The sequence below is a fragment of the Pleurodeles waltl genome, chromosome 8 (assembly GCF_031143425.1).
Source record: "Pleurodeles waltl isolate 20211129_DDA chromosome 8, aPleWal1.hap1.20221129, whole genome shotgun sequence".
NCBI lineage: Eukaryota > Metazoa > Chordata > Amphibia > Caudata > Salamandridae > Pleurodeles > Pleurodeles waltl.
The window spans coordinates 1,483,320,886-1,483,334,416 of NC_090447.1; the positions used below are offsets into that span (position 1 = coordinate 1,483,320,886).

The window sequence follows — 13,531 nt, forward strand, 5'->3', positions numbered from 1 at the left end:
TGCAGCGTTAAGACTGCTTAATGTCATTAGTTTTTTTGTTAGTCAAAGGACTTCATCTTTGGTATATCTCTTTTGTAATGACTGGTACGAGGACAAGGGACAAAGGAGTAATGCTCTGGTTACTTATGTGTCATCTTCACTACCATTATTCCATCTCGCCCTCATCACAGTCATTACATTATCCTCCCTTATTTCAGACCTTTGACTATGTATGCAGAAGGAGCCAGGAGTGCCAGTCCCCTTTAAGTCACCCAAGTGGAGTGGTGGGGCTAGCATTCTAAGATCGTCCCTATTTGTTCTTTTCATGAGAGGATGTCGAGTTAAAGGCCAGAACTGCTGACTTTAGAACTGGGGAACCGGGTTTGAGTATCAGCATCAGCTCAACAGCATGTGATTCTGGCCAAATCACTTAGGGGGTTATTCTAACTTTGGAGGAGGTGTTAATCCGTCCCAAAAGTGACGGAAAAGTGACGGAATTACCACCAGCCGTATTACGAGTCCATTATATCCTATGGAACTCGTAATACGGCTGGTGGTATATCCGTCACTTTTGGGACGGATTAACACTCCTCCAAAGTTAGAATAACCCCCTTAATCTCCCTGGGCCTTAAAAAACATAATGAACATGCCCTTGTGCAATGTAACTGGAGCTCATGTAAAGCACGCCAATACCTTTGGGTAGAGATTAGGCTATACAAAACTGCAACAACAACAAAATTAGGTAACATTACCTCATTTGTAATAGCTGTGACCAGGACGAGATGGACTAAGGGTAGTGAAGATTACAGGAAAGTAACGGAGCAATGTTTTCTGATCTGGCTCCCATGTTATGTATGTCATCTTTGGGAGAGAGGCCATGTAGTGTAGTCTGCAGTGATGTCATAATTATGGTAACTAGTGGTTTGAAAACCTAAAATATCATCTAATGTTGGCAATTACGCATCTGAGGCTTTCTGTTATTGTTGCTTCAGGGTTGTCATTAACTTTAGCTTGCAGGTGGATAATGTAAACACAGAACAAGTTGGAACTGGTTCTGTGTTCGTCCTATGTTATAAAAAAAGTAAAAAAATGTTGAACTAAAAATAGAGGCATTACCTTTGGACTTTCTTTCTTGTTGGACCTCTTCCAGTGGTACAGATCTGACCTCTTGTTCTTTGCATGCGACATGGCCGTGACCCCGACTGACATGCCAGCTGCACCCCTTTATAGTCTGCACCAAAGTCAGCGCAGCAGCAGCCAGTGACCCCGACAAGCTAACTGCCGGCCCCGGCGCCCATTACAGCGCAAGCCGCGCTCGGTCACTGCAATGAAAGTACCAATATTAAGATAAAAGCAGATTACTGGCGCGCGTTTAGCATCCCACCGCCGTTTGGACCCAATCCCGGAATCCAATGAACTTTTTTCAGGTAGAGAAAAAACACCCCTGCCATTGTACAGCTTCCCTGCGCTGGTGCTGTTGCATTGCTGGAGTTGTAGTGTTTCAGAGCACGTTTCTCGCGCTAGTCCAGGTGTACGCTATTGTACAGGACTACGTTTCCCACAGTGCCCAGCGCTGCACGGAGCGTCGGCTCTGTCGCCATAGTAACAGCAGAAACACTTTATCGTAAATAAAAGGAGGGTTAGCATGATAGGATAATACTGTATGAAGGGGCTCCCTAGAGAGAACTTTCACTGTAGGGGTAAAGTAATCTACAGCACTAAAAGCGCACGTTCTAATACATCACATACATAATTAGCTACTACAATATATGCATACGTTGCTGTGTTTAAAATATATTTAGTGAAACTACAAATAGCTGTATGAATTTTGCGCCCAAAAAGTCAAGAGTTTGAAAGCTACTTAGGCCAGTGTAGAATATCCGGAGTAGAATGGAAACCATACACCTTTCTAAGATGGCTCTTCTGTTTGTGCAAGACGGTAAATGGCGGCAGCCCGTTGTCTGTGATGAAAGGAATCTTGGTAGTCTTGCCACCGAGGCGCCGTTTCAGGAAGTGGTAGCTGTGGTTTCAGATGACTACAATAGTGAACAGTGCTTCTAGACAAATGCTGTAGAGCGCATTCTTTTAGACAAATGCACGGATGCTAATTCACAATACAGGGTTTGCCCTTTTTTCAGTTAGAAGGCAAGTGTAGATAGCGAGGAAACTTAAAGATGGCTGCAACATCAGTCTCATCGTTGCATGTAAGAGTTTGACAGGATAGTCCCTCGTTTGTTCCTAACAACGTCGCTTTCCTTCTTCCGGCCACCAAATTGTCTTTTCGAATTTGATTGGTTATACGTCTGTCCATCAAATTGAGAAGAAGCTGCAGACTACACGTGAGTTTGGGGAGATGGGAATGAATGTAATTATAAGTAGCGCCTACTGCTTCAGGCGAGGCACTGAAGCGCTGCGGAGGTAGTGGTTTAGATACAATGTGAGTGCCCGTTCCTGTGGCCAGCCTCGATACCTGTTATCTTCTGTGGCCATTGATTATTTTCTGTTTCAACACATTTATGTAGCGCTTACTGTCTATGTGTGGGCGCTGCAGAGGTGTGAGAGGTAGACTCACAGTTTAGGGTTTTCAGTAAGCTGGTCCCTTTATGTATGATATTTTAGATCACCATAGGCCACTTAGTTGGTTACTGCAATGAGTTGTCCTTTCTGACATATTTAGTTAGAAGTTTATGGATAAGGTTCCCAGTTTTAAGTTTTTACTGATGTTTACAGATAAATACAGACAGAAAACAAAATGTTTCATGTCTGTATTTATTTTTAAAAGTGAAAAAATACTGATAATGGTGCTTCTTATGAGTTACTCTTCATGCTGTCTTTCGTGAATTCCAGGACAACAGCCGAGAAGATACCACGTGGAGTGGTTAAGATTTCCCTAAATACAGGCATATGTTAACATATATTTGTAGTATAATGCTAATATTTACTTGTTTTGCAATATTTGACCCCTTATCTCGGTAAAATGCGACAGGCATAAACCTATGAAGGCATTCTTTATCAATTAAATGTAGAAGTATACCATTTTATCACTCCACTTATTCTCAAAACACAAAATAAATATGGTTAAATACAATAAGATGTCTAAAAAATAAATATGGATAAATTCAGACAGAATTGTTTAAAAAAATAAATGCTGTAAAACAGGGAGCCCTATTTATGGTTATGGGGAGGCACTGGGGAGAAGATGTGATGATACAGCCAAAGCTGCCAACTTTGGAACTGTCCGCTCAACATCCTGTTATTCTGGGCAAAACACTTAATCTTCCCCTCCCTGAAAAAAATCAAGGGCCTGATTTAGAGTTTGGTGGACAGGTTACTCTGTCACAGATGTGAGGGATATCCGTTCTTCCGTATTACGATGTCCAGAAGATAACCATTACATCGTAAAGCGGCATACAGAATATCCGTCATGTTTGTGGCAGAGTAACCCCATCCGCCAAACTCTAAATCAGGCCTTAAGTGTGGTCTTGTTGAATGTAACTGGTGTTCATGGAAACTGCTCAAATACCTTTTGTGTCGAGTTCACGCAGTATAAAGCTGCACAAAAAAATAGGTTGGAGCGAGACCTAGTGGAAGGACATCTCTACTGGTATGGACTTTGTTAGTGTCATCCCATATCTGATTATAATCTTGCCAACATTATGATGCCCAAAAATAGGTAGGATTTCCAGGTTTCAAACCTGTTAATTAGAACACTGATGTTACAGGACTAGACATGGCCTTGCTTGTGGTTGAACAATGGTGTCACAGAAAATTGAATGACATGAAATTGGGTCCAGATTGACGAAAGTACCACGTGGTTTCTTACTGCAGTTGTATGTAAATAGAATGCCATGGAATAGGAGTGGCATTTAAATATTACTAGGTTTTTCAGCGTAGTTATGTCAAGCCAAAGGGAGCATTCATGAACTCAAACATACAGTGGTAAGCAGTTAGGAAAAGCAAAAAACACCTTACATCAGCATTAATTTGATTTATAATTTTGCAACAAGGACATCACTTTTGAGAGAAAAAAATACCTGTGTCTTAAATACATTAACACATCAATTCGTATAGAGAAACAGTATGCAAATAGAATATGAGGGGAGGACAAAAACAAATTAACACATAAACATGAATAAAAATGTCATGCAAACAATTATTATTTTGAAAAACTTACAGTTAACACTCACGCTTGCCCACTAACATTATAGCTATGTTACATTCCCTGATTCTTACTAGTCAACAACACAGTCTTACTATTTTCAGTCATTTCTTCACAGTATGTGACTTCCTATCCACAACTGTAACTGGGGCACTGCAGGTATTCTGTAGTTAATGGTTATATATCAATTTCCCTTCAGTTGCTGTAGTTCTCAGCAGAAGTTGATCTTTGAAAGTGGTGGGGCATAAATGCCATTCCCAAACTGCATCGACCCGGATTTGCTGTAGGTGGGGTTGAGATATTCTCACTCCCCACAAAATTTAGAAAACATTGGACCAAAAGGGGCATTTTACAGAACTAAGTTCACTCAAGTGTGTTAGGAACCCACATATTCTGAATGGGTGCTTATTAAATAGTCCACTATTTTTGTGTTTGCAAAGCAAGGGTGGCCCTATCCATGGACGTTGAGAGTTCACCTATCCCAAACGAAATTTGACAAAATAATGGCAAATTTCGCTACAGTTTTCTCAAAATGTCTTAACAAACTAAAGGTTATAAAGGAAGTTAATAAAGTGCAGTTTCACATGACTTATTTATCATGGTATATAGTTTGCGGATAGTTTTTGCTACTTTTCATTTTTTCCATTCCGGATAGTCCATGTAGATTTTCAGTTACATTCTATGAGTGTGGATCTCAGGCCATAGACAGTAGAATATTGTTTTTATAGACTTGTATGCCAGTACTATTTCTTGGGTTACTGAGACTTAGAAACATTTTCAGACACGAGACCGGTTAGTTCAAGCAGTCATGATCACTATTCACATATCAGCTTTAATAGTATAATTTCGGAAGTAGCCATTGTATCCTCAAATATCAGCTACTCTTTTTAGGGAAAAACACACATTTTGCTGTCAAGTGCAAGGTCTTCATTTTGAACAAAATAAACAAAATTACCCACTAAATGTGATCCTTTCCATCAAAGAAACATACGTTTGTATTGAAATGTCAGATTTTAATTCTCTGTAAATACACATTGATGCCCAAACATGATGTTGTCATTAAGGGTCTCACTTGAAACTTTTTTGGTAATTCAAACGGGGGCTTAGAGCCCACCAGTTACTTACCATTGGTTGGCTTCATCATCACTTTGACTTCCTTGCTTCTCATAGGTCAATACATGCCGATTTAACTTTCTCTCTTCGTGTTTGTCTCTTTGATGAAGCATGGATAAAGTACTGATTATTGTCTTTATTAGTGTTTTTCTGCTGCTCACGCTTAGATTGAGGCATGTTTATTTAAAAGCTCCAAGCAGTACTACAGCGACAGAGTTATTAAACGTTTAGAGGAATTTGGTTTGTTTTTCAAATGCAATCTTTACTACAATGTTGCTTTTTATATTCTCCAGAGCGACACTGTAGCCACTGACTTATTTGATGTTTTCAAATCTTTTTTTCGATATGCAATTTTACCTTTTTAGGTCGAGCACGCAAGCGCTTTGACATGTTGTATGTATTGTGGTCTTTTAACCACGCCCACCGCAAGCCCGTAACTTTCAGTCGTTCGTGGGCTTGCCTTTCTAAAATCCTTTATCATTGGTAAATGCTTTACGTTTGTTCCTCCTTGGGGCGGTTTTGTTACCGCCTTCCCCTGTTACATGGATAATTGCACGACTGCCAATACATTTGACTGTGAGCAAAGTTCTTTTTTTTTTTTTTTGTCTCTCCTTCACGCTCATGGCGGCCATGGCTCCTTGAAAAGGCTCGCTTATGTGAACTGTTTTACTTTTCATTTCAGTTTATGTGGGCAATAAAAGTCCTGTTGTGAATTTACAACGCTAATAGCTCTAACTTGAATAAATGCGAGACCCATTGCATTGCAAATGCTTGTTATTAAAGCAATTTGTGTGATGGTTTTCTTTGCTGTGCCTCTTCTATATGAGAACCACTGTAGTCATGGACATCGGTTCATGCCACTGCATGTTTTTGTGTGTTTGTGCCACTTCTCTGCACTAACCCTGTAGCCATGGACTAATTTAATGTTTAAAAGCTTCAGGGTGATACTGCAGCTACAGACTTACTTAATGTTTAAATACGCTTTGCTCGTTTTTCAAATATAATCTTTACTACAATGCTGCTTTTAGATCTTTCATGACAACACAGTAGTAAAGGACTTATTTAATGTTTAGAAAATGCAATGCACTTTTTTGTGTTGCTTGCCACATAACCCTCCTTCCACACCGTTCGAGCTTGTTTTCCATGGGTACTGATGGTCGGTGAGACTCACAGAGGGAAAGTAAAAAGAAAACAAACAAAAATGCTATGACACAGTCAACACTGGCCGTAACACCTTTTTTTCCCTTGTTTTACTTTCAACCATGCAGCCACACTGCTGTGCTGCATGGAACAAAATGACACTGCCAAATAGCTCTATTGTTTGACTTACTTAATATTTTTTAAGCCACATTGTAGAGCAGTGCGGTTGCTGTGCAGCATGGTTGAAAAAAAAAAGTTGACCACATCAATGCAGTTTAAAAAAAAACTTTCAGCCATGCTGTGCAGCGCTGCTGTACAACATGGCTAAAAATACATTGACAAAATCATTAGATCTTGCTTAGGTGAGACCTGTTAACTTTGCCAGTGCTTGTTTAAATCACATATTCACATGTATTATTTATTGCCAAACATGAATGGATTCTGCCTTTCATGTCAGTGTATGGTCTACTGAAGCCATGGATGACCAAAATATGGCACAAATCACTATGGGAGGGCCAACATTATCCAAGGTTTGGCACCACAAAGTCATGGATGCCCCCAAAGAGCCACAAATGACCACTAATATGCTTAGGCCAGCACAGTACCATAGTGGGCACCATTCTGCCATTAAAGTCCACAGTATGCTATGAATTACTAACAATATTCCAAGGCCAACATTATCCGAGGGGTAGGTGCCTTCATGCACGCAATATGCCCAGAATCACCTCTATTATCTCAGTGTCTCAGATACCAGATGTAGGCAGTGGGTACATTGTCATCCCATCACAGATGCCCACACACCTCAGCATTCCAGTACTTTTTTTATGCATATCTGTATACTTACCTATGTGTTTTCCCAGCTGCTTTCTGTATCATGGCCTTGGCCTCAGCTAGCCTCCCAGTTCCTGCTAGCTTTACTCCCAAGCCATGATCCCTGTGCCTGGTTCCTGACTCTCAATAATTGTGTGCTCAACAGTGTAGTGCTTGATTGAAGGCCCTACACTGATAACCAAACTGTAAATGCGAAACTCGTACTGCCACTGGTACATGCACATTCTGCTGGCTGTGGCATCTCCAATCTAATAAATGCTAACTGTCCATGTCTGATTCGCCTCCAGTGGAGTAGCCAGACCACCAGACGTGAGTAGTTTGTATTTTTCCCTCCGTTATTCCCAGGATCTGTAGCTGTGCTGTGGAGGGCCTCCTTTGACTTCAGAGCCTCTTAGTGATGGTAACTATAGTGGTGATGGTCTGTCTGTTGAAGCTCCCCACCTGTCCATGCTCACAGTGTTTGGTGTGTGTGCAAACACGTCAAGTGTGAACACTGAAAGGGTTACCTCTTTACTATTTACCACTTGCCAAAATTATGGCAAGGCTCATAAATTAGCAATTTTCTCAAACGAAATGTGCAGGGGCTTGAGTTAAAATAGTAAAAGTATAATCTCCTTGAATATTTCAATGTATTTTAAGCCTCACTTTTAACCAAAAGAATAGAAGCACATCTTCTTACTATTTATGTCATGCACCCTCACAGAGTCATTGTAAGCATTCATCCTGCCCTGCCTCGGTTTACTTTAGTAAACTGCAAAGCTCCCAACATGAGGATCTGAAGCAATGCATTTTCCTTTATTGGGTTTATCCCATTTGTGCTGCCTCAGAATTGTATGAAGCAGTGACCTCCTTCATTCCTAAGCCTGATTCCCATGAGGAGCTATACCATCTTTGCAGACAAGGCAGTTTGGTTAACAAAGAAACAAAGGTATTAGCACATTGGCTGATAAGGAGTAGTTAGATTATTGGGATCATCCATACCAGAGTAGATTTATGCCAGATCACTTAACTGGCATTATATCAGGAGGGACATATTTTTCTTTTAAAAATCTGCTTTATTTAAGTTTTCAAATTTTTACATTCAGATGCATCAACCCCCCCACCTCTTAGACCACTTAATACCATTGACAACTAAACTTCCACATCCCGACACGCCACTTCCGCTCCGTCAACCTCGCCCTCGCCGCTGTCCCCCCGCTTCCACTGTACCACAACCGGCGGCAGATCCTTTTCCCACCTTGCTGCCAAAACCTGGAACTCCCTCCCCGTCAACCTACGTCTGACCCAGGACTTCCTGATCTTCAGGAAGTACCTCAAGACCTGGCTCTTCGAGCAGTAGCACCCCCCAGCACCTTGAGACCCTACCGGGTAAGTAGCGCGCTTAACAAATTATTGATTGATTGATCATGTGCAAAATCCCTTTTCAACATCTTTAGTAAATTGTCTCTTGGTTAACTTGTATTGTGCCTGGAGGGCTGCAAAAGTCATCATGGCCCAACTGCTCATATACCCCCCAGCTTCAGTATCCCCAGGAGCTTCCATTTGTACCTCCATCAACACCCTGTAGTGGTGTCAATGCTGCTGAATCCCACAACAGGATTTTGTTCTGCCATCTAATCTTTTTTGTGCCCCCTCTCCAGGCCTTAATTGCCATCACTGTTGGAGATGGCATTGCAGTTAGTTTCCCTTTCCTGTAGAGCTGCCTGACAAAACTTCATGGGTCCATGGGTCACGTGCCTACCATTAACGAGGGCTCTCTCTATTTTGCAAACAACCAGTCGTTAATTACCATCAATTGGGTCAACCATTAATAGAGGCATAAGTTTGATAAGGAAATACCCCTGTCACAGGAATCAAACAATCTACTTGCCCACCTGCTATGGCGAGTCATATTTTATTAGTTCAAGCTATTTTTAGGACATACTCGAGCCTTCTGGCGAGTTTGCAAAGAACAGGTGTTCTATTCAGTCAAAAAGTGAAGGAGCAATAAAGACACCTTTTAAATCTTCTTATCTTGTCACATTTGCTCTGTGTTCAGTAAGAGAGATCAAAAGTCAGTTTATCTTCTTACAATTATTTTTCCATCTGACTGCAAAGATGCAGGGTTTTGTAAGGTGAGCTGTCTGACCTGCTGTACAAAGTGTGTGAAATGAAAGGCTGTGGGGGGGTCAGTTTTTTTCTGGTCCAGGTTTCCTTTGGCGGACAGGAGGACTCCATGCAACTCAAACCGTAAGGCTTTTACATCAACAGTCAGGGTTTGAGGTCACGTTGGCAAAAATGATTCCCTTTCCCGGTCCAGGTGGGGGACAATGGCGTAATGAAACTGGAGGGGGACCCCCCCTCCCTCCGGGCTCACTCAAGCCAGGTGCTGTACTGAGGGTGGGGGCCTGGAGCTCAGGGACCCCACCTCACTGCAGGCGATGCAGCCGCTTTTGTTTTGCCATTGGTGGGGGAGTGGGATGTAGCAACTATGGGGTAGTTGTGGCTCAGAGTGGAGATTGTGGGCTTCAGGTAGTTAGCTGTGTGTATAGCAAGAGAGGAAGATGTGGGCTAGATCCAGAATGTAACTCATCTCCTGCATTTGGCAGGTTCCTTCCCTATTACAGTTTTTGGTGGGATACCCTTGTTTAAAAAGTCCACCACTCCCCATAAAAGTTCTTGTATTCTTATAAATTACCCATTCCTGGTTTTCAATGGATTCTTTAGGTCAGTGGTTTGTAACCTTTTGACTTCTGTGGAGCCCGACTTAACAACTACTAAGACTCCTACTGAATCATTATTGGAATCCAAGGACACACACTGAGTCACTAAAGGAAGCCAGGGACTCCGGCCTAAGCATTCTCGATGATTTGAGCCACAAAACAATCCTCAAAAACACAGATACAAGCATTCATCAAACAAATTGACAAATTATGAAGTATTTTAATTAATTCACACACAACTATATATAAAAAAAAAAGTATGGGAAGGTTGAAGCTTTTCTAAATGCAGATGAGGCTGCTCGTCATTGGTGTTCTGGTTGATGTACTTGCACTGCTCCTAACAATCAATCTCTGGATACTAACTTACTTTTTAGCCTCCATTTCAAACCTCCATTTTCAAGTTGCCTCAATTAACAAAATACTCGAAAATTTTCAACTATGCTTCTTTATGCACACTTTATTCATCTTTTTATTGTAATCTGTGTTATTTAATTTTCTAAGCAGTCGGGGACCCCCTTTATAGTCTTTGCTGACCCCCAGTACCCAGAGCACAGGTTAAGAACTACTGCTTTAGGCAATTCAGGCTTAACTGGTGTTGGCAGACATGCTGCTGTATTACTGGCAATTGCACCTTGTGGCAGTGAACAGCAGGCTGTAAAGGCCTCATAACCATGATGTTTCTTAAAGAATGAGCTCTGGGTCATATCACACCCTGCCGAACTTTCAGGTGCGTGAGTTCCAGCTGATCCTCATCATGGAACATGCACACTATTTTGAGTTTGGCAGGATAAATTTAACAGAGTGTAGTGCTCCAGAAGCCTACATGGATTCACGTGGATCCTTCAATCACTATTTTAGATGGCTTCTTGTGCTTTCAGTTGGAAATCTCCACATTGGGAGATCTCATACAGTTCCACCAGCAAAACACACAATTATAATAATTAATTTTACATCACTTTGTGACCCCATGTAGTACATGAAGATGGTAGACTTCCTCCCCTACTTCTGCCCCCTGGAAGCCAAATCTCTAAGCATTATCTCATGTGGGATTCGTGAAACCCTGTAAAATTACAATCTGCTTTGCTGATACAGTTCAAATATTGCGTAGAGTCTATTTAATTATGACTGGCACATCAAACACCATATTTGGCCTGTCTGCTTTGTGAAGTGGTGGGGGTAGTGTTCTTCACACATAGTGGGCCTGTGCATTGGTCGAAACCTCCTGGACCAAAATAGCGAACATCCTCTCTAGTATACTAAATTGGAGACCCATAGTCTTTCCCAGTTTGATATTTGTGAGTGCAGAGGCCAATACATTAAAAAAATCTTTTGGCAGCTAGGGTCTTGTTATAGTAAAGTGACACATTGTTTGTCATTAGGGGAGGTGAAGTCACTTGGGATAAATGAATAGAGAGAAAGGCTCCATTTTTCGAACACAGGGTTGCCTAAAGACACATGACCAGATATAAATGTCGTATCATTTTTTAATAAGCAACTTTATTTGCATATCAGGACACACAAATTCAGACAATGTATTCAAAATAAACATTAATGAATCCCCGCTATAAGACAACCGAAGTAGTTCCCTTGTTGGATTCATGAAACTCACCGACATTATACTCTGCTTTTGGCTGATATAGTTAAAATATTGTATAGTGTCCATTTCACTATGACTCGCACATGAAGAGCCGTCTCTAGCAGTGGTTGGGGTTTCTTGGTGTTTATTTGGAATACATTGTTTGCATTTGTGAGTCTTGATATGCCAATAAAGTTTCTTATTGAAAAATGACTTACTGCCTCGATTGAGTGAAGGTCTGGGAAGGTGAGAACCGGACTCTGTACGCCTCTTGTGGTACTCCAATGTCCCAGAAATCGATCTTGACTCCATAGGTGAGGCATTTCTCTTTAGTAGAAAGAGCTGCCTCAGTGACCTGAATCCCATTCTTCTCAGTAGCTCGGGGACCGACTCGGGCCTGAGGCTCAACCCAACCTCTGCCACAGTCGGGGTCCTGTTGGGTGACTAAACTGGACCTTGTGTAAAGAAACTCTATCTGGGACTCTACAGAAGGGAAACTACAGTATCCTTGCAACTTATTTTAGCTCAAAAGCAGTAAAACACTGCAGACGGATGGGCTTTATACTGTTCCCTATCACCCATAGCAGTCTGTGGTCAGATGAAACCTAGCCTTGAGCTTTGGCAGGAGGCAAGTGGAAATGCATCCTAGAATCTCTCTTTCTGTCTTTCCTTCTCCTTTTTGTGTCTTTGAGATATCTGTCACCTCGGGGTCTCTTGTCTGTTCCTTCAAGGTCTCACTCATTCTTTCCTGCTCTTGGCTTGACAAGAGTGAAAACTGATGGAATGTACTCACTCAAATGTGTTTATTATTGATATGACCAGAAAGTAAGCATGTATGTTTTGTTCTATATGATGTATTATAGACTCTTGAAGTATAGTTGTGTATAATTCCTACACTAGCAGCAATATAAGGTCCCATTTGTTTTTCTACCAGCACAAATATTGTGCAGTGGATAAAACTTTATAGGATGTAAACAGATACTGAAAGGGAGGGGGAGGGAGGCGAGTTTGTGGTTTTGTCTTACAGTATTAAAATTAAGCCTATCGCTTTTCACACAGAGGTACCTGCATGCTGCCCGAAGCCTTCCTCAGGATGCAGCTTAACCTCTCCAAGGTGGTGAATGGCTGTCGGCTTGGCGCAGTGACTCACCTCGGCCAAAATGGCGAGAAGACCTTGGAGTTTCCTGGGTGCCTGCTGTACACAAGGACTGGCTCTGCCCCGCACCTCACCCACGACACCTTGCACACCATCGAGGGTCTGCCAGCCATGACTCACATCACCCTCTCCAGCTTGTAAGTGCCCGGCCAGCCACAGCAACGGGTGCTCAGAGTTTGGGCCTCATAATTCCCCATATATTCTTTGCTTGTTCCTGCTGAAGGGTTGTGCTAACCTCCCCTGGTTATCTTGTGGTGTCCTGTGGATGCCTGCTCTGTTTAGTAGCTCATCATGCTTCCATTTCTAATCCCAGAAAAGGAAAGGAGTAATCTATGGGGGCTAATATTGTTATTGTCTCAGCTGTAATAATATGTTTCATTACCTTTCAACTTCTTTGGTGGTTGCCATTTTGGAATATCCCATGCAGGGATGACATTAACCTCTGTTTCAGTACTATTTTGCTTTGGAGACAGTGTCTCTTCAGTGTGTGTAAGTGTAATCTCCTGCGCCTCTTTTAAGCTAGTCTGAAAACATTGTGTTTTTGTAATGCATTAGGCCTTGGTTGAACGTGGTCATTGAAGCTTGCAGATATGTTGTTGTGATTTGTTAACATGACGGCTTGTGCCACCCTAACGCCTTACATTGTACTGGTGGGTGGTGCACGGCTGATGGGCTGGTAGGATCATGAGGAAGGAAGAGGAACGAGCAAATGGGGAGTAATCATTTTCTGAATGAAATAATATACCCTGAAAAGCTTATCACCTACTGTGATGGTAACTCATACAGACTGCTGTTTCTGTGCTTTACACTTAGTCTAACATCTGCACGGGCAGCATTTAATAGTGAAAGCTGATACGTAATGAGTAGTGTGTGTC

The 13,531-nt window shown here is 41.8% G+C and overlaps 2 protein-coding genes across 3 annotated transcripts in view; one reads left to right on the forward strand and one right to left on the reverse strand.

Annotated features, from left to right (window-relative positions):
* Positions 1-1,451, reverse strand: part of CCDC191 (coiled-coil domain containing 191) — a 105,438-nt gene extending 103,987 nt beyond the window's left edge. Inside the window, exon 1 of the mRNA XM_069202682.1 lies at positions 1,096-1,451. Within this exon, the coding sequence (XP_069058783.1) occupies positions 1,096-1,188 (93 nt within the window). The 5' untranslated portion in view covers positions 1,189-1,451. The remainder of the gene's footprint in view (positions 1-1,095) is intronic.
* A 763-nt stretch (positions 1,452-2,214) lies between these two features.
* Positions 2,215-13,531, forward strand: part of QTRT2 (queuine tRNA-ribosyltransferase accessory subunit 2) — a 184,742-nt gene continuing 173,425 nt past the window's right edge. The window contains exons 1-2 of one of the 2 annotated variants that reach the window (XM_069202683.1): positions 2,215-2,318; positions 12,560-12,793. In XM_069202683.1, the coding sequence (XP_069058784.1) occupies positions 12,570-12,793 (224 nt within the window). In that variant the 5' untranslated portion in view covers positions 2,215-2,318; positions 12,560-12,569. Of the gene's footprint in view, positions 2,319-2,338; positions 2,417-12,559; positions 12,794-13,531 lie in introns of those variants that run through there. The other variant, XM_069202684.1, reaches the window with a different exon arrangement.